The 17,881-nt window shown below is 41.4% G+C and overlaps 2 protein-coding genes across 5 annotated transcripts in view; one reads left to right on the forward strand and one right to left on the reverse strand.

The window, feature by feature from the left end:
• Positions 1–413: 413 nt before the first annotated feature.
• Positions 414–4,535, forward strand: LOC104043247 (transmembrane protein 14C). The gene is made up of 4 exons (XM_064443587.1): positions 414–574; positions 1,055–1,156; positions 3,402–3,486; positions 3,720–4,535. The coding sequence occupies exons 1-4, from the start codon at positions 499–501 to the stop codon at positions 3,775–3,777; spliced, it is 321 nt and encodes a 106-aa protein (XP_064299657.1). The 5' UTR covers positions 414–498; the 3' UTR covers positions 3,778–4,535.
• Positions 4,536–7,076: 2,541 nt separating this feature from the next.
• The window catches only part of MAK (male germ cell associated kinase), a 32,027-nt gene continuing 21,222 nt past the window's right edge, over positions 7,077–17,881 (reverse strand). For 2 of the 4 annotated variants that reach the window (XM_064443582.1, XM_064443586.1), the window contains exons 12-15: positions 16,757–16,888; positions 14,755–14,829; positions 11,944–12,072; positions 7,077–8,715 (exon numbers count right to left, since the gene is read on the reverse strand). In XM_064443582.1, coding sequence (XP_064299652.1) covers positions 8,561–8,715; positions 11,944–12,072; positions 14,755–14,829; positions 16,757–16,888 — 491 coding nt within the window. In that variant the 3' untranslated portion in view covers positions 7,077–8,560. The remainder of the gene's footprint in view (positions 8,716–11,943; positions 12,073–14,754; positions 14,830–16,756; positions 16,889–17,881) is intronic. The other 2 variants (XM_064443583.1, XM_064443584.1) reach the window with 2 other exon arrangements.

The raw sequence follows: 17,881 nt of genomic DNA on the forward strand, positions 1-17,881 counted from the left end.
GGAGAAGTTCGTGGTGGATCTCCGGTGGGCTCCCCCTCGCTGGAGAGAGGGAAGAGTGTGAGGAGGAAGGAGCAGCAGAGATGAGGCGTTACGGGTTGATCCCAAACCCCATTCCCCACCCCCCGGGGAGTCCGTTGAGCCTGGGAGGAAGGGGGAGAGGTGGTTTTATTTCGTTTCGTTTCTTACTCTCCTACTCTGTCATCAATTGGCAATAAATTAAATTAACCTCCCGGAGCCGAGCCTGTCGTGCCCGTGCCTGTATCGGCTGACTGATCTTTACTCCGGCGCAACCGCAGGAGGGGCCGCCCTGCGGCCCACGCACAGGCCCCGGCACCGGCCGCGGGTGGGCGGCCTCTCCCCGGCTGCCCGTCACGGGCGGCGGGCGGCACCTCCGGGAGAGGCGGCGCGGCGCGGCGCGGGGAGGGGGAGGGCGGGCGGCCCGAGGGCGGCCCAAGGTCGGAGCGGGGCCGGCGGGGCGAGGCCAGGCGCTGCCCGCAGATGGAGTACGACTGGCTGGGCTTCGGCTACGCGGCGCTGGTGGCGGCGGGCGGCGTCGTCGGTTACGCCAAGGCAGGTGGGTACCGGCGGCGGGGCGGGGGGGGTGTCCCGGTCGTGCCCGAGGCGGCCCGGCCCCGGCCCCGGCCCCGGCCCGGCCGCGGGTGTCCGAGCGCTCCGCGGGGCAGGGCGGTGCCGTGCTGCTGCCGGGCCCCCGCCCTTCAGGGGCTTCAGTCCCGCCCCGAGCGCTGCCGCCGCAGCCGCGGGGGGCCCGGGCCCACCGTCGTGCTCCGCTGCGGCAGCCGTGCTGCGTCCGTGTGGCGTGGAAGCGGTGCTCGGCTGAGGTCTGCGAGGTACCTTGTTAACAAAAGCACCCCCGCGGCAGGCGCTTGTGTTTGGTTTAGATTGGGTTTGTGGTTTTTGGTTTGTTTGGGGATTTTTTTGTTTTCTTTTTTTTTTTTTAATAATGAATGTGAATGTGCAAGTGCTTTTGTTTGGTTTGCAGACGGGCTTTATGTGTGTTCTTTCACTGACTGCTTTATCTTTAATTTTATTTAAGGCAGCGTCCCTTCTCTAGCAGCTGGCCTTCTCTTTGGCGGCTTAGCAGGACTAGGTGCCTACCAGCAGTCCAAAGATCCAAAAAATGTGTGGCTTTCCCTCGGTAAGTTTGTTCCATGCCCAAGTACTAAGCATCACTGGTAGCAGTGGGAGTAGTATCCCTTTTTTCTAGCATGTTTCAGCCTGTCTGTGCCCTCTCCTTTATACGAATGTTGTAAGTGGTGGCAGGACCTCCTTCCTGCGCACAGCCAGGAGGTATTCGTGTAATGGCACAGTACAGGCTTTTAAGACCTAGGTTGCCCTTCTGGCAGCCAGCGTTGGTGAGAAATACCTACATCCTCTGGCAGACGAGATACTATGTTAAACTGATGTAGGCACAGGAAACGTACGTGAAAAATGTTTGGTTGTGAAGCAGCACTTTTAGCCTGCGGTCATGGAATAGGCATTTTCAGCAGTACTGAAAGCACTGCGACCAGCAGTATGTGGCTTTATGGGATATTGGTTTGCACAAGCATCTCAGAAGAAGAGCAGTATATGTTTTAATACACTGTATGCTATGGAAGAAACGGTCTGAATTATATAAAACAAAGGGGGGAATGATCTGTTCTCCTTGCTTATGCCAGATGGGACAAGAAGTTACTAGTGATAGGATGAGAGGAAATGGCCTCAAGCTCTGCCAGGGGAGGTTTAGATTGGATATTAGGAAAAACTTCTTTACTGAAAGAGTGGTCGGGCACTGGAACAGGCTGCCCAGAGAGGTGGTGGAGTCGCCATCCCTGGAGGTGTTCAACAAGTGTGTAGATGTGGCACCTGAGGACACAGTTTAGGAGGCATGGGGGTGTTGGGTTGACAGTTGAACTTGATGATCCTACAGGTCTTTTCCAACCTTAATGATTTTATGATTCTATGATTCTATTCTAAGAAGTGGTGGGCTTAGCTTGCAGTTAACCCTTCGGGTGAAGGAGAAGGATAAAATGACAGTGGAAGGTATTATGAAGCACTGGAAGAGATCAGGGGAACCTCAGGGACTTCCATCACTGCAGGACTTTAATAACTGGTTAGACCAGTATCTGTCAGGAATTGATCTTGCCTTTGGGCGCTAGGTTAGCCTAGATAACCTCTTGAGGTTTCTTCTAGGTCTGTAACTATGCTGTAATATTATTAATGTTACAATACTATAGCATTACAGTGATTTAAGACTACTTAAAACCAATAGGACTTGATCATGTAATGTACTGAAAGGCTTTATGAAGCCCCTGGTAGATACTCCAGAGGACCAAACTGCCTTGTCAGTAAGTAGTGAAACGTAACACACAGCTCAATAAGAAGCAAAGTTTCCACTTGTGAACTTTCTCTTCCACCCTGGCATGCTGTGGGAGTGGCTGCGCATCTGTGGCATGGGTTTTTAGCCAGTGCCATGACAGAAAGGTGAGCAGCTTCCTTATATCCTGATGTGTGGTGCAAGTAGTGCTTTCAAGCGGACCTCCTGAAAGCGGTGTTGTGTCCCAGTCTGGTGTCATCCACTCCTCCTCAGCCTTGCTGCGATGTGCAGTTGAGGCTCCCGCTGAGCTTTAGGTTGGTCACAGTACATCAAGGGTAGAAATCCAGAACTGTGACAGAACATCTTTTGAATCCCTTTTGCCGTGTCTGATGCAAACAAAGGTAAAGCTTTGGAGGAAGGTGGGTATGCAACACCTCCACCTGCGCTGCTTCTTTGAAGAAACCACAGCCCTGTAACTTTTATGAGGATGTTGATGGGATTTGTTTTTTTCCAGACCTAGAGATTAAATAATTTGGAGAAATGTTTAAAATGTTAGTTGCTCTTTCAGTTTGATCCCTTAGATTGCTTTCTGTTTGCTAATTCATATTTTGAGGTCAGGTTGTTTTATTTCTTGTAATATTTGTGCCACCTTCCAGCTCAGAATGCCACAGAGAAATGGGAACTGTAATAATATTTGCCTCTCACATAGTGAACTCTGTCACCATCCCAGCTTTCTGGCAGTTCTGAGCCTATCTGTATTCAAGGAAATAATCATTCTTCTGCAAGTAAGAGGAAACTGAGGGAGAGTTAGTGATCTGCCCAGAGGATTGGAGGTTGTGGGCGACCGGACAGCAGTCTCAACCCTGATGAGATCTCCTCGCTTCCAATGAGCGGCGGAGCGTGCTTACCACAGCTGCCAAGGAGCTAGCAACAGCTCTCCTGTTCAGCAAAAATAAGTAAAATATTTGGAGGCGTTCCTGCCTGCAGCCACGGGCCTGTTTGGTTGGCACTGCCGAACGTCCAAGCGTTGCCGTGCTGTGCCGGTGTTTCTGTTTCAGATAGATCTGACCAGGCTTCTTTTCCACAGTGGCGTCTGGAACTTTGTCTGCTGTTATGGGAATGAGATTTTACAACTCCAGAAAAGCAATGCCTGGGATAATTGCTGGCGCCAGGTAGTCACCTGTCTTTTGTTCTTGTCTGTATTTTTGAATAGGCATTTTATGTAACTGATTTGTGGATTACATTGTTTTAAAAATGTAACCTGGTAAATTCTGTGAAAAATGAAATCTTATGGTGGAGTTCAGCTAAATGAAATTGTGCCCCAGTGTTTTCTTCCTTCTTGTTCGTTATAGGATTTTTGCCTCTCCCCCCTTCTTTTTTTTGTAACGACTATTCTGTTCAACAGTTTACTGATGGTTGGACGGCTTGGATTGCAGATGATGGAAAAGCCTCTTAAACCATAATTCTGCATCAAGTCACTTGAAGATACGTGATTGAGAAGGCTGAAGATGCAACTGCCTACATGTGCTACACAAAAGCAGAAAAGGCACTGCTGTCTGTGCATTGTATTTTTCATATCCTAATGCACGTGGGTTGTGTTTTTGAAGGACTGACATTGAAAGCCCTTGTTACGTCTTCCAAAATGGTATTTGTCTTAATGTTTTCTGCACTGTGAAGCAACAACATAGAGTATAGCATTAGTTTAGCTTCTGGTCCTGCAACTTGCTGCAGGCAAAGACCTCTTGGCACAGTTGCAGGATTGAAGCTTAAATGTACATCTAAACTTGTCATTGTAAAATCATCTGTACCTCTAGAACAAGGGGAGAGGAGTTGCCAATTTGTCACTGGTAGTTAACGTAACAAACATGCTTATTTCGTTACCTCTCCCCTTCTGCTTCCCTGCCAGTTTATCTGGTCATCATGTTTGTCAGCCAGGGACTTTGTTCTCCCAGCGCTGTGCGTTAGAACCTGGTCCCACAAAACACAATCACAGAGCAGGTGGTCAAGGTTCTGCTGTAACGCAATGAAGGCAAACCTGTTACTTGCAATTACTGCTAAGCAAAAGTGCCTGGCTAGGTGTTGCTCATTTCACTTTTACAGATTATTATTCATAAATCAAAAATATACTTTATTAGATAATGCTGAATCGTAGGCATAGCTCTTGCTTTTCATGAGAATTAAAATGTTATTCTAAATAAACCAACAAATAATTATTACGAACTTTTGCGTTCTACACAACTATTTTTTTTGCTTTAATTGTTCATCTGGATACAGCTTGGTGCCTTTCCCGCAGGGTGCCTGGATGTAGCTGTGGACGTGGGTTGTATAAATTATCTCTACTCCATTCCCTGAATCTGCAGACTTTCAAATATAAAAATGCCATGAACTGGCAGGAAATGTAAAGAACAAAAGCATACAGACCATATATTCAGACAAGTGTTACTTTTTGGGGGGTGTTTCTTGAGAGGAATCATCAATTTTAGATTTGAAAAATGCTCTATGAAAGTTTATTTAAAGACTGAAGGGCTCAGTTGATCTTTATCCTCAGCTGATTCCCTTGATGCCTAAAATCATTCTAAATATAAACCTGCCACACAGAAGTAATCCTGGGAGCTACACATAGATGGTAACATACCCCTTTTCTGGTCTCATTTACCTTATGTCCCTTTCTGTGCAGATCCTGACCTTCAATTTCTTCAGCCTTTCTTCTCTGGTGGCTGGTACTGGAAGCAGTGGGATTGATCTGTTAGATTGGTGAGACCCTGTAATTGCTCTAAGTAGCTGGCTAGCACCTTGGCAGGAGGGTGACATCTTTTGGTCTCCCTCCCTTCCTTCCTTCCTTCCTTGCCGCAGCAACACGGGCAGGGCAGTGGTCCCGCGCTGCCTGAGCAGGGGGTGCAGAGCTGGTCGGGTGGCGGCAGCCAGGCTCTGTCAGCAGCGCAGTGGTTTGCCAGGTGAGTCGCAGCGATGAGGCAGGGCTGGGGTTGAGCCAGGATGCTGTCAGCGGACTGTGTTCTGGATCAGCAGGGGCTGGCTCTGGCAAGGGCAGGGGTCTCAGCAGCCTGGTCCCAGGCCACAGAGTTTGGGTCAGAGCTGGCTTGAGCACAGGCAGCGAGAACTCCTGGGGGGGAGCTGTACTTGGGGAACCTTACTCAAGCCGTTATTCATCAACCAGCAGAGGTCAGCTTCACGCACTCACCCCTATTTACTTTTCCCTTTTACCTCCCTGCATATAAACCAGGCGTGTGCAGATGGTGCGTTTATAAGTCGTCCTTTTAAGTGCCTAATCCCGGGCCGTGGACCCAGCGTTGGTGGGCAGGTGTCTGAATGTCTCTGCTCTAGCTTGAAAAGGTTAATAAGCCAGACATGGGCATTTAAGACACTTCTCTCTAAAGAACTGTAGGGTTATTTGCCTCTTTGTATTGCTTTTGGAGCAGTTACCTTCTGTGGAAGTAAGATGCAAAACTAAATGCATCTCCTGCAGTAAACTGAACAGCCATGGTCCAGCAATTTTCTAATTGTATAATGCTGGTCTCAAATCACATAAGTCGTGAATCTGGGCTGCAGTTGTAAAGACAATAGAAAGCAGGGATTGGACTGATGAGCTTTCAAACTCAGACCAAAACGTTAAGCCTTGCTGCTGTTTCGTGAGCTTTGGAAAGCAGTAGCTTGAAATGAGAACTGCTGCTGGAACTCGTTACCACTTTTCATGTTCAGGAGAAACAGCAGTAATCCTGACAAAGGGAAGGGAGAAAAGCTTGAGCCTTAGATACTTTTCCCCCCTTGGAACTTTATCAGCATATACTAAATTTCTTGAGCATCAGATGGCATTTCTGCAGTAACAGTTCAGTGTATCAATGAATCAGAGTTAAACTGACTGTACAAAGCCTATTAGCCTCTTACGCTGTTTTTTCCTTTCTTCTTGCTGTTTACAAGACGACTTTCTTAATGCTTGTCATGCTTTGGTTATGGACAAGTAAAGGCTGTTACGGTTATGTCAGAGCCGTTTCAATGTTCATTAGCATATGGCAAGGACAGCATGTTTCTTCTAGCCGTATTTAGTGCCATAAATAGTACCTATTTATTTTTCGGCTCTAGGTGACTTACGGACATGTGAGCTGGGGACACGTTATTAGTTAATTCCTTGATTAGAATGTGATTTTAGTCAAGTCACTGGCATCTTGTATGAGAGATGAGTGATTCATTTATCTTGTTTTTTAATTATAAACCCAGTGCATTTATGGCTGTTATAGAAAGTCTGAGGTTGTCTTTCATTAACATAGCCAGTTATAGATATATTCTACAGATTAATTAACATGCATTTAAATAGCATAGGGACATCAGTTACTACTACGGGAATGACAAATACTTAAGCCTAGGACAATGGCAATTGAATTAAAGTCTCTAGTGCATTACCAAGCAGATATCCCTGTATAGCTCTTGAGTATTGAAGTGGTGTTTTCTTTAGGTGCAGTTTTCATAACAAAATACTTGACTTTTTGGTACGACTGTTTTAGATTAAATTGATTTCCAGTAAGTTAACATAACCCCTATATTATGGCAACAACAGGAATTTAAATCTTTATATACAGTTATAAAAGCCATACAAATAAATTTTTTTATGATGCTTAAAGCAATCATTAACAGCTTTACACCTTTAAAGAATATACTCATTTCATACTTTCAAACGGCACGTTTAATCTAACTACTAAGTCTAAAGCATCTATTCTAAATGCAGTTGTTAATGGAAGCAGCCTAGCTCAACATGCTAAAAAGACTTTATTGTACATTGCAAGGTCCTTTGCAGGATATTACTATAAAACTTAGGAAAGATGCCAGGGAAAGTACTGAATGTATAAACATATAAACAGTGAGGTATTGCAAACGTAAAGTTTGTGTGTGTTTTCAGGTACCTAACTTGGCCTTTACGCTCTAAACCAGAAAGCAACTTCTTTGAAGAGCAGCCCAATATCCTCCCTCAGGTAGCTTATTCAACTTCTGTAGTTTAGTTTGATCACCCAGTAGAGACTTGTGCAAACAGGAGTTTAGAATCATTAAGATTGGAAAAGACCTGTAGGATCATCAAGTCCAACCATCAACCCAACACCCCATGCTTCCTAAACCATGCCCTGAAGTGCTATGTCTACACATCTTTTAAGTACCTCCAGGGATGGCAACTCCACCACCTCTCTGGGCAGCCTGTCCCAATGCCCGACCACTCTTTGAAGAAATTTTTCCTAATATCCAATCTAAACCTCCCCTGATGCAGCGTGAGGCCGTTTCCTCTCATTCTATCACTAGTAACTTGGGAGAAGAGACCAACACCCACCTCAGTACAGCCTCCTTTCAGGTAGTTGTAGAGAACGATAAGGTCTCCCCTCAGCTGCCTCTTCACTGATAATTTATGCCTTCTAAGTTAATTCACCCTTAAAATGACTGACAGACTACAGTGATTCAGGTTCCTTAAAATGCCACTGTGACACTCCCTTGACAGGAGAGATATAAATCTCCACAGATCTTTGACCAAAAATGGTCATAATTAATTGTAACAGTAGACTCTAATTTTTAGGCTTCACTACAGCTTGGTAAGTAAGTCTAGCATTCAGTATTTGTTTATTATCCACTATTGCTATATCATTCTATAGCTGTATATGGGCCAAATCTTTAGACCTTCCCTATGTAGTATTTATCAGTGCTACAAGAAGTTAGGTTCTCATTGCTAGTATGAATATTTGCACATTACAGCCCCTAAGTAACTCCAAGGTACAAGTGAGTTCTGACATCCACGTATGAGAGCGTGGGGTTCTTTACAAAGCCCCATCTGTGCTTTCACTCTCCTCTTTCTGGTAAGGAACCAGCCTAACACCTGAAAGCCTGGTGCTGCTCTGCTTTAGCCCTGCTTCTAGCTGCTTGTGTACTTGAAATGCCAGTGGACGTTGTACTGGGCAAACAACCGTAACAGTTGTTTTAAGAGTATGAGGATAGGAGATCTGCAGAAAAATGTTGAGCGAAATCTACTTTTCAGTAGCTTTGGCAATGTGTTATACAATATTTCAATATATCCTACTTTATAGCCAATATATTACAGGGTATTATATGTATTATACAGGTAATGGAACACAAGGGCTTTTCTTCTCCTTTACTGTTGCATAGTCTTAGGAAAAGTGAGAGCAAACAGGCATTTCAGGTTTCTGGTGCAGGAGAACCGAGCATAGCTCACACATTATCTATATAGGATGGCATTTTCTATCTGTTTCCTCCATATTTGGCCACCCAGTCTGTTCTTCCATGTACCGGCTGAATTGTTGGTGGGCGAGTTAAAACGGTCAAATTTTTTGCTGCTGAATTGAAGGTAGGACCTGGTAACTGAGCACGGGCAGCTTTGGTTTTCCAGGAATAATCTGAAAGGAACAAGAACTCAGAATTAGTTATGACTCAACAGGTATTTCACTCCTTTACAGATAAAAGAATGAGATCTTAAAGATGACTTGTGGTATTCAAGGATGCTAACATGGCAGGATGCTTTGGTCTCTGATATGCTGTCTCTGCTTGTTTTCAGATAAGGTTAATGTTTCCTATACTTTGTGTATCTTATTAGTAATTCTCATCTACTTGTTTTGCAACAATCCCTTAAGGAAACACTGAGACTGAAATCCAGTGGAAAAACTGATGTGTATATCTAGAATTCTTTATCTCCTATTACAAAATGGCTACAGAATGGAAGTGTTCTTTCTTCTATCTCAAATATTTGAAAAAGCATATAATTATAACACTGCTAAACTTACTAAAACCCAAACAGCCTAGACTGAAGGACAGCTTCTGGAGACCCTCTTGTTCCTTTTGAGATTTTATGCCTTCTATTCCCCTCCTGCTTAGCGGAGAACTCCTGGTGTACCTGGTAGCGAGCCCTTTTCATCTCCATTTCACATTTCTCTATCAATTTATTTGGATCTGTTCCAAGTCCTTGGGGTTTTTTTATCCCTTATATTGGCATCCACGTGGTCTCAAGCACTGGTAGGAGTGCGCTACTATATTCCCAGCCTTCCTGCTTAGATTTCCCCTTTCTGCATTTCAGATAGTCACTACTTCCTTGAGCTTCATGTGATTAAAGTAACTGCCCTGCTGCAGGGGCTGACTGCTCATGGTTTTAGTCATGTTCATCACCAATTCTGCCATTTCCCAAGCCTTTAAAGTCAGTCTCTTACAGTCTTTCTCTTACATATAAGAAATCCTATTGTATGTCCTGCCCCTTCTATCCCTGCTTTTGTAGTTTAGTCTTCTTTTATTGGGTATTACTGATACTTTTTTTTTTTAATTTAACATGTTATGGATAAAATATGGGGGGTTTTTTTGTGTCTATGTATCATTCTGTGTCTTATGGAAAACCACCTTTTTTTGGTGGTATTTTTCAACAGTGGATTAAGCCTGTTCAGGAACAGCTGAGGATCAAGACATTTAAAGAGGAGGAATCTCAAGGAACTGAAACTGGGGGTCAGGTCTCCACCTCTTTGAAAACTAATACTGTTCCTTTTTATTGTAGGCTGGCATTCCCTATCTTTTATCAGCAAGTGCGACCCCAGCCTACCCTCTCTTGGCATTGAAGGTCACTTTTCTCTGGTCCTGACATTGCATTTTGCTCAGAGAAACTGATCTGTTATAATACATTAAATTATTTAAATTATGGCATTAAAAAACTTAACAAATTAAAAGAGCAAAAACAATGGAGAGCATAACTTATTTCAGTTTGTGTAATACAAAGCAAAGGGTCACCAAAATGTTAATGTTCAAGTATTGACAGATCGGAGATTAAAAACTGCCATTTGCTTCATCCTTATCTCTCATCCCATGCAAGTCTGCAGAGTTGGCTAAATGTGAGGGGTTTAAGCAATAGGATTCTTGCTCTTCTCCAGGACATGGAAGAGTCTCTTAATTGACCTCCATCTGCCAGCCTTTCTGACTTTTACTACACAGTCTCCATTTCTAATTACAGATTAACAGTGAATTTATTTCCCTTTGGATCACCATAAGTAATTCCTTTTCATTCTCACTATTCACAGCAGTCTAGAGATAGTTGCAGATTTTGTCCTCCTGTGAACTTTTTGATCCACACACTGTGACAAATCAAAACTCTCGTGTTTCAGCGGTGAGTTGATAAGATAATGAAGTGCAGCTCCAGCCTTCCCCAGTGGGTTTCTGATCAATTCGGACTCAGAATATGCATACATTGAAGTGTATTTTAATATTTGTGTGCCATCTCCTTCCTTCCTTCCCTCGCTCCTCCTCAGAAGTCACTTGCAAGTTTCCTGAGAGAAGCACGTAACTCAAAAGAGCAAGTCAGCAAAAAGACAGCATCAGTAAGCAGGACCATATCAGATTGGTCTGCCATAGGCCCTTTAGCTGAACAAATCACTATTAGTTTAGGGCCTTGCTACTTCCTCTGAAGTAACTAGGGAAGTGTGCTGTTTGGTTTTGGACAACATCTCTGAATCTTCGCTCACAAACCAGTTTCTCCTGCATCCTGAGCACTTCTGTTCATCTTCTCTGACTCAGAAACAAACCAACAAAGAAGGTGCTCAGAATGACACCCATACTGCAGAGGATCCAAGGTAACAGTTACACTCAGAACAGATTTCACATTGTTTTTAACTGATGAATGGAACAGTCTTTTAAGGTGTTTGTTAATGTAATGTACAGCTACATCATTACTGTATTATAACTATTAAGAACTGTTCATTTGCATGCTCGTTTGGCTTTTACCATCTATAACATAGCAACATTGAAAGTTTCACTTCACAAAGCACCCTTGTGATATTTCATAGGTACAAGTGTAGCGTCACCTCAGTATCCACAGACTTGCATAGCGAGATGAAGACACAGTGAAAACCTACCTTACACGACCACTGCAGAAACCACAGGCCAACTAGAAAGGGCCAGTAAATAAGACAGCAAATAATTTTAAGCTACTGCTTGTACCGTATCTGTAACATTATTTGTGAATTTACAAAGTCACTTGATGAAGGTCTTTGCCTTTTTTTGAAATTGTTGAGGCCACTGTAAGCATGGATCAGCATCACTCAGTTGCATTAAGTGACATTAAACTGATGAAAGACCCATACAAGAGAGCCCCAAACTACATGAAAGTCACTGTAAAGAAAACTCCAAACTCACTCAAATATAAGACTCTCTTAAAATTTTGAATTTATCAGTTTTGCATACTTACTAGTTGGTGACATTACCGACTCTTACTAGCTACATAAATCATGGATTTATATTTGTGTCCAGTCTATGTGACCCTTCACTATGGAGTTACATATTTTTACAGTTCTGCTTAGCCGTTCACCACTAATGAAGAGCAGTTTAGCAAATGGCCCAAACCTTCTAGAATTAGAAAATGTTTGCACCTTGATTTTCTCTTTTACCTTACATACAATAGTAGCAATAGTTTCTCTGGGTACCAAGACTCCCTCTAGGCACCTACATTCAATTCACTTAAGAACAATTTGTGGCCAAAAATTTTATTTACAAAACTTGAGGGAAACCTTACTAAGGGCTAGTAAGTCTTTTAGGAATCATGGGAAATGTACATTTCTCTTTGTCTCAGATACGTATGGTAAAAGGATGTTTCTTACCTGACACAGGTGCACCAAGAGGAGCTAGCTGTATCCGCTGTCCGGCTGATCCAACTTCTTTTTTATGAAAGGAAGGGATATATACTCCTGATGGGTTGTAAGCGGCACCACTTACAAAGCCAGGATTTCCTGTTGACATTACAGAGTTTTAGTATTTTCAGCTGCATTCAGAAAACCTTGCCCACTTTTTATAGCCACTTCAAAATATATTTGCAATGCCACAAGAGTAAGTGTGAGTGTTCTTTAAAAACTCCCTACTGCTTGTTTGTTGAAAAAAAAAAATTCATTCTTTGCTTTGTATATTATTTGGACCCTTTACAGCACCTAATCGACTCGCTAAGTTGCAGATTCAGTACCTCTGATCTGCAGTTCAGCAGAGCAAGATGATTGTTTCATCGGTACTTTCATTAAACTTAGACCACATAGAAAGGTTTACACTGAGTTATAGAGAAAGGCAGGATCTTACCTTTTACTTACAGCTACTTGCTTTACTGGAAGCTGGTTTAAGCAGTATTTGAAAACTAGTGCTCAATAGTACTCTTGTTCTCAACATGTTCGGCCCAATCTATCTAAAATAATGGAACCAAACTTCTCTTGTGGGAAGTGGTGCACCGCCTGAATTTGACTTTGCTGGTTCCACAGTCAGACCCAATTACCTTCTTTCTTTAACCCTGGTTATAATTTTATTGTGTCTAGTTTTGGTCCAGATCTTTCTTTAAAGGAGTGCTACCTTGGGAAGGTTGACATAACCATCCTCATTTGGAAGCTGAGAAACATGGTGCATTTACACACAAAATTAGTACTGAAATTATTGTCCAATGGCAGAGGGATCTGTTACAGCACTTAGACTCCCTGGTCCAAGAAAATTTCTTACCTTCTCCATGTCTGTCATCACCTGGGGCAGTATTAAGACTGTGCTGGCACAATGTCCAGAGAGAAATGCTTTTCTCTAGTGGTGTGGTTCTGTATTCAGTAGTATTACATTTGTGAAATACAAGGCTGTACACAGTAGTTTTAATTTGACCTTTATCAATAAAGTGTGAGCATTTTTATCATATTAATATTCAGCGTGGTTTCAATTGTAGTTCCAGCAAAACATGCAAAACCGATTTGACAGCTTTTCTATCTCTTAAATTTCTGATTTCAGTGCAATCCCAAAACATTCCCCTTCACACAAATACTCCCAGTCCTCTGTAATAATTTCAGAGCTCAAAGCAGTGGATCTATAAGCTGCAAAATTGGTCATCTAGCAACCTGAAAAGGTATCCTCAGCTAATTACAGCTGTGCTGTGTCACTACATACTTCCCTGTTCAGGAGCACTAACAAAAACCATTCAGCTCAGTTTTGCCACTCTCCCCAAAATCTCACTTCTATCAGTCCCGCAAATAGTTGGGTCTCCACGTGGCTTCCCTGTGCACAGTGATGCCAGTCTTCAGTACAGTAAAGAATGACACAAAAGTCCTGGTTAAAAATACAATTTTATTGAAGTATTCTAATAAAAATTTCTTCCAGTCTTTATGTTGTTCTTCCTTTTCAGGAGTTACCCTGAAAAACAAAAGCAACACAATTTTAGTGGTTTGTTCACCTGCCTGTGCACATACACACATATTCTCTTATTCCCCCAGTTCCTAATTATTTCACTGGGCGTGGTTCATAGCCCTGACAGCTCAGTAGCATTCCTTAAAATTCTAAGGTCTGAAAATAAGAACATGACAGGCCTCAATTAATATAACTTCAAAAAGACTACTTCTGTCTGCTTCTTATCAATGGCCCAGTAAAGCTGTTTATCTGTCAAAAATTGCTCAACCACCTTTTGGTTCTCCTTACCTCTCAGTGTCCATCCAGTGTTCTTTCTGAACCCTTCTGCAGGAAATGGAAGAGTGCAGCCAGGAGGAACAGTCTGGGTGAAACAGAGAGGTCTGGAGGGGTGAACTCTTGCTGGATGAGAACAAGGGAAGGAGGAAAAAAATTCATTATAAAATAACAGAATAGCTACAAATAAAAAAAATCCCAATAAAAAGCACAGTTCCTTACCTCTGACCACTGCTGTAGAAGTACTCATCCATCAGGCGTCCCGGAGGTCTGGCAGCAGGTATATAGGCAAGCACTCATAGCCATGATGTCAGCAAGTGTAAGCATGGCCCACGCTGTGCTCCCTACCTCAAACAATGCATACTTGATACTTCATAAAGTAATTGAATCATTTGAGCTGAGTAGTGACTTCAAAAACCCCTATGAATGGTTGCAATGGCACGTATCACACAGACAGTACACACCAGAGGAGCCAGAAACCAAGGGAGAGGTGAAACTGCAGCAGCTTTACAATGTGAGCAGTGTGTTTAGATACAAACTAGGCTGTCAGGAAACCTGAGTTTCCACCCTCTTACACTAAAGTAACCACCAAAATCTCTGCAACCACTGTGCTGTAAAATTAATGTAACAGACAGAGAATCAGAACGCAATCAACGGTGCAAGCCCCAAGTGCTGTTAGGAAAAAGCAGTCCTTCAGGAGAGATGCATATGGTGCTTGTTTAGGATCATTTCTTCACCATTATCCAGCAACAATGCAGTGACATGCTATGGATTATAATTAGGGCAATAAAATATCCTCTGTCTTTTAAACCACAATAAGCACCAAGAGTCCAGAAGAAGCCACAATGAAGGCAGTAAGGCTTGACCAAACAGATTACAACTGAAAATAAAGTATATGATCATCTGGAATCTGCATTATAAGTGCAATTTTTACAAGAAAAATGTAAAACATAAATACAAAATGTGCAAAGAACCAGGCTATAATTACTATAAATTACCTTTTGGATCCTCTAATTTTTCATTCAACCTTTCTTTGCATGATAGCTTTTCAATAGGTATAATTAAGTTCTCATCTGTAGACAAGGAAAATGAAAGGAAGGAAAAGATGGAAACTTTAGAAAAAGTGTATGAAGAACCTCGCTAGGTGATGTAAAAGAAATGAGGGAAAACAAAGCAAGAAAGAATAAATATCTGACATTTTTATAACTATCATGTCTCATTCCCATATTTTCTTAAGCAGGAAATGTTACTCTAAAAAGTTCCTTTACAAGGTCCTTTCTAATAATGGAATAAAAACGTGATTCTCCAATAATGCAATCATATTCCAGTCACAGAAATACATAAATCACAAGTTTAAGCACTCAGGCATATCTGCAAAGTTGACAGATCATAACCTTACAATTCTTCATAAATAAAGCATTTGTAACTATTTGTTCTTATCTTATTTCACCTTAGGGCAATGTTGTGGATGAGGAAAAAAAAAGCACTTAAATAAACCAAACATAGTTATTTAAACAGTAAACGGCACAGCGTCAACTTTCAATTCTGTCAATATGAAAAAAGAAAACACATAATTTACATGTGTTGTATTTCCATGATCAGTGATTCCGCGATCAGCTATCCTGGTTTCATCTGCTTCTGTCTTAAATGTTGCCTCCCCAGTATATGAAACATCACACGCAATTTAAGATACTGATGGAAATAATACCAAGTATTTTCAAACATACAAAATACTCAGTTTTAGGGTTTTTTTCTGTCAACTTCTGGTAAATACCCAAAGTAAGCCAGTAAGACAAAAGCAGGATTTTTATCATTAGCATTCATCTTAATTTTATTTTCAGTCCAATTCAGTAGGTAGATGTCTAGCTTATTGAGGCGTGCTTTTGGAAACAGCTCTTTGCCTTTTTGTGCCTAATTCCCTTGCAAGACTACTTTATGAATATATTAATTAATTCTGAGGCACCCAGACACTATATTTTGGTAAACAAAAAGGTACTTATGATGATTGCTTAAAAATGTCTGCTCTATTCCATCAATATTCTGGAAAGTGCTGTTATTTTTCCACTTTGTAAAATCTTTCACATAATTTCAGATGAATATCTTAAGCTAACCTGACTTTCAGAGGGAAGATCAGGCTTGTTGACACTGCAGAATGGCTACGAAAGTTCTATTAAAAAGGGGAGCAGCATCTGCATGTAAACAAACCTCCTAAAGTTCTTTCTGTATAAGCATGTAAGGCTGGGCAGTTTACTGGCATTGAAGTGTTTGGGTGTGACTCACACTAGCTGGACGCTGGCTGCAAACTTGGTAACAAGGTAACCTCCTGTAACAGGGTGTGTATGTAAAGTATAGGGCTTGGTGGTCAGAAGATAGATTTTAGTCTTGAGTCTGATGCTTTCCTCAGTGAAATATTAGATATGGCGTTTAACTAGTCTTAGTCTTCACTCTGTAAAATGCTGGTAATAGTGTTCTTCACAAAACACAGTACAAAAAGGCACCTTATTGCAAGTTTCTTGCTGAAAATATGGGGACTTTTAATGCAGTGAAATATTTAGGACAAGGCTAAGAGATTGTTAAAAGACATGTTTGGAATATCAGGCAGTATTTTTATTACATGAGCACACCACCCACCGTCTTGTTTTCATGTGTGAGGCTGCTGGTTGATAGTGTTCCATGGCACACTGAGCAGGAAGTAATGAGGTCCAACTATTTGCTTAAATTAACACAGTAAAATAATGGTCTAAGAGGATTATGGACAAAATTCATCGTGACAGAACTTTATAACAGGGGCTGGTCTATACTTCCTTTACACTCTGAAAGCAAAATTCAGTTTCCATATGAAGATGTTGTTACTTTAAGAGTCTGTCCTTAAAACAAGGAAAAAATACGTTAGCCTAGAAGCTGAACCTGACAACAGAAATTAAACCAGATGGTCTTAACTAAATTAATTAAATAAAGTATGATGAGATACAATGTGACCACTTTTAATTACACTTTTACCTGTAGTATTTCTGTTGAAGGTCACTCCTCCTCCAGTATGTGCCATTGCTTTAGGAAACAACTGGTAGTTCCAGGTTCCATGTGATCCTTCTTTATTGACTGCTATTAAAGAGACACTCTTAGGGTTTACACCTTAGAAAACAAATGATGGAAAATGTTATAAATGTCAATTTTCAAACATTATTCAACCAATGAAAATGGACATTTCTAGAACAGTAAACCAACAATGAATTATTTGTGGTATAATGTAAACACCATCAATGTAAAAGAACAATGTCCATTGACTAGGTTAGATTTTTCAGCCAAACCATGAACACTAGAGTTACTCACTTAAGAACAATTCTCTTCATGCTTTCAAAAGAACTTTTAAACGCCTTTTCAGTACAGTTACTTGGTTTCTATACAACCATAGTCTTGTTTTTTGTATTTTTGACCTTCAAACAATTAACACAAATTAAAAATATCTATAAAAATCTAGGGTTCTCAGGGCTGAAAATAAACTATTTCTTCAAGGGATAAGTTTAAAAGTAGGACAAAGAGGTTCTTGTTACTTCAGCATGTTACGAGCATTACAAGAGTTAATGGGATTACACAGCATGAAAGCAGCTTCCAGATCTGGTGGTAACAGAACTAAAGTAATACAGATAAATAACAAGTATGATTGGAGCTATTATTCTCTTAAAAGTTGGTATTATTTTTTACATCTGTGCCTTTCTCACTGAAAACTCCACTAAAATCAGAGAGACAGTAGGAAAAAAAAAAAGATTCAAAAAGATAAGGAATACAGATGAACTTTCCATTTGTGTAACCTTTAGAGAGGGAACCCTCCCCCCGCCTTTTTTTTCTTTTTGAACTTAAACTCTTGAGTCTCTGGGCATCCTATTTAACATTCAAGAATGATTTAATACTCAGAAGTCAACACAAGCCTAATGTATTCCTGAGAAATTAGTGATACATTGTAACAAAGCATCACAATCAGGAACTCGTCTATGAGCCACCTGAATTCTCATATGCGGATTACAGTAGAAGTCACAATACACATACTGTAATTGTGCAAACCATCATGGCAATAAAGAGAAGATTCTAAGTGAGACACCAAAGCAATCATTTTATTATAGAATATAT

Source organism: Phalacrocorax carbo, chromosome 2, assembly GCF_963921805.1.
Source record: "Phalacrocorax carbo chromosome 2, bPhaCar2.1, whole genome shotgun sequence".
NCBI classification, from domain to species: domain Eukaryota; kingdom Metazoa; phylum Chordata; class Aves; order Suliformes; family Phalacrocoracidae; genus Phalacrocorax; species Phalacrocorax carbo.